The sequence below is a fragment of the Trichechus manatus genome, unplaced genomic scaffold (assembly GCF_000243295.1).
Source record: "Trichechus manatus latirostris isolate Lorelei unplaced genomic scaffold, TriManLat1.0 scaffold00153, whole genome shotgun sequence".
Lineage (NCBI taxonomy): Eukaryota > Metazoa > Chordata > Mammalia > Sirenia > Trichechidae > Trichechus > Trichechus manatus.
This window is the reverse complement of record NW_004444089.1, coordinates 3289717-3292731: the sequence shown is the minus strand read 5'-3', so window position 1 is coordinate 3292731 and position 3015 is coordinate 3289717. Positions and strand designations below refer to the sequence as shown.

The window sequence follows — 3015 nt, the reverse complement described above, 5'->3', positions numbered from 1 at the left end:
AGAGCTGGCCAAGGACGGACCGGCAGACAGTCACAGAGCTGGCCAAGGACGGACCGGCAGACAGTCACAGAGCTGGCCAAGGACGGACCGGCAGAGTAGTCTCTTCATGCTCCTTCATAAATCATGGGGAGGTCAAAGTCAGGGTAACACCATTTGCTCACAAAGTGCTTTAAAAAGTGAAAACTTTGGGTCTAAATAGTAAATTTGTTGTTAGGTGCCGCTGAGTCGATTCTGACTCATGGCGACCCCGTGTGACAGAGCAGAACTGCCCCATAGGGTTTCCTCGGCTGTGATCTTTACAGGAGCAGGTCGCCAGGTCTTTCTCCCGTGGAGCCGCAGAGTAGGTGTGAACCATCCCCCTTTCGATTGGCAGCCGAGCACTTAACCGTTGTGCCACCAGGGCTCCGTAATACATGACGGTGCTGTTTTTGCTGTTGGGTACCATGGAGTCGATTCTGACTCATACTGACCCCATGTGATAGAGTGGAACTGTTCCCTAGGGTTTTCTAGGCTGTTATCTTTGCGGAAGGAGTCCTGGTGGGTGCAGTGGTTAAGCACTTGGCTGCTAACCAAAAGCTCAGCAGTTTGCACCCCCCAGGAGAAAGATTTGCAGCCTTGGAAACCCTGTGAGTCGGACTCTGATACACAAGCGGGTGCCGTGAGTCTGAATCAACTCGACAGCAACTAGTGTATCTCTTCCAGACATGAGACACTCGGCTTCCTCCTCCTCACTTGCCAATTCCAGATTTGGAAAAAGACACGGAGCAAGAATCAGGAGACTGTACTACTAATAGGCTTCATCACCTCAGATAAGTCACTTAAATTCTCTGTCTCAGTTTCTCCATTTGTCAAATGCTAAAACTATTTGACTCACCCATGTCACAATTTGTTTTGAAGCAATATACATATATATATATATAACATATATCCATATAGGTTCTGTGTGAAAATCCTTTCCAAACCCTTCTGAAAAGTCTATACACACAAGAGATTAGTTTACACTTTCCACCTCTTAGTATTCATCAGGTGGAGACTGGCTACTTAGAAGCAGTTAGAAGATTCTCACTGCCAGAAGCTTGTCCGTTACCTGGGCAATGAACTGGATGATTTTCACAAAGATGTTCAGAGGCATATCTCTTGGTACCACACCGCGGGACCCTTTGGGGAAAAGTGTTGTGACGATGGTTATAAGTCGGCTGAAAGATAAGGGGAGAAAAAAGAAAACAACAAGCAAGATTGGCTAAGCTCCAGCTGTTAAGTGAAAATGGCAGATGTTCCATCTTATCTAAGGATCAGAGAGGATTCAGAAAGAGGAACAAACCGCCTCACCCCTTCCCATTAGCATAATTACTCTATGAAGGTTTTCTCTAGAAAACCAAGGGCTGTTGGAAAATTACAGGCAGTCTCCCGGCTAACAACAGGGTTCTCTTCTGATGACTCCACTGTAAGTCAGCTCTAAGTCGAAAACCTCTCTCTCTCTCTCTTTTTTTAAGTTTTCATTATCATTGCCTTTTGTTATCAGTATCTTTATAAATCCGATATTTATTTCTCTTAGGTGGTTGGAAACATTACATATAAACTTACAGATACACTTTTACATTGTCTGTAGCACATATTACTAATGTAGAATGTACAAAACAAAAAACAAAAACGAAACAGAAGGTCCTAAGTGTGGTCGGTCGTAACTCGAACGTGCTGTGAGGCGGGAATACGTTGTGTAGCCGTTTTGTTTGTTAAAGTTGGGAACTCAGCCCTAGTTTGGGAACGTGTCAGTCCTGGTAGAAGCTGCAGTTTCTGAAATGACTGAAGCCTGGAAAAGTACTCAGCACTTAGGGCTTTCCGGAACTGTCATTTCTGAAGCTCTTCCAGCTGGGTTAGCATAGGTAGCAATAAAGAAAACACCTTCTGAGGTGGCTGGGTAACGAGGTCACCAGGGACCCCAGCCAGCTCCTTACCTCTGAGTGGCTGTGTTGCTCTCACATTTGATGCGAATCATGTAAACCCAAAGCAGTCGGTACAGAGATTCCAAGGCAACTCGAGCCATCTTGGGGTCTTTATTCTACAACAGAAACCGAGATGTCAAGTCGCCACTTATATGGTGACATATGGAGATGATTCTTCTCTGACTCCCCTGCTCAGGGATAAATGTCTTATTTATCCCTGAAATCTATTAGAATTCCTGGCCCTGGTGGCGCAGTGATTAAGTGTTTGGCTGCTTACCAGAAGGTCGGTAGTTTGAACTCACCAGTGGCTCCATGAGAGAAAGGCCTGGCAATTTGCTTCTATAAAGATTACAGCCTAGGAAATCCTATGGGGCAGTTCTACTCTGTCTTATAGGGTCACTATGAGTTGGAATCGACTTGACGGCGAGGGGGTACAGAGGATCAATAAACGTTTTCAGAACAGTCTTTAAATGCCAGTCTCCTCTTCCTTATACGTCCTGGGCCTTTATATCGCTCTCTTCCCCCGTTTCTGTTGTTGTTAATTGCCACGGAGTCAATCTGGACTCATAGGGACCCTGTGTGACAGAGTAGAACTGCCCCCATAGGGTTTCCTAGGCTGAAATCTTTATGGGAGCAGACAGCCAAGTCTTCCTCCCTCTGAGCTGGTGGGTGGGTTTGAACCGCCAACCTCTCGGTTAGTAGACAAATGCTTAACCGTTGCTCCACCAGGGCTCGTTGATAAGAAGCTAGAACATAATTCTTCATAAGAAACTGCTGTTGTTGTTGTTAGGTGCCGTCGAGTTGGTTCCGACTCACAGTGACCCCATGTACAACAGAACGAAACACAGCCCGGTCCTGCACCATCCTCACGATCGTTATGCTTGAGCCCATTGTTGCAGCCACTGTGTGCAACATAATTATTAGGAGCACTTAGTAAATATTAAATTTTAAAAGAACTAGTAAAATCAAATTCTCAAAGCATATTTCCTTGTTCAGAATTAGGCGGTGCATAGCAGATGTGAAGGGGATGTTATCATTGTTCATACAGCTCAGTATGTTCAGATCCCGGCAT

General features: G+C 45.4%; 1 protein-coding gene across 1 annotated transcript in view; it reads right to left on the bottom strand.

Moving 5' to 3' along the window:
- The window catches only part of FRY (FRY microtubule binding protein), a 314552-nt gene that overhangs the window by 191643 nt on the left and 119894 nt on the right, over positions 1 to 3015 (bottom strand). Inside the window, exons 9-10 of the mRNA XM_023740362.1 lie at positions 1956 to 2059; positions 1088 to 1196 (exon numbers count right to left, since the gene is read on the bottom strand). Coding sequence (XP_023596130.1) covers positions 1088 to 1196; positions 1956 to 2059 — 213 coding nt within the window. The remainder of the gene's footprint in view (positions 1 to 1087; positions 1197 to 1955; positions 2060 to 3015) is intronic.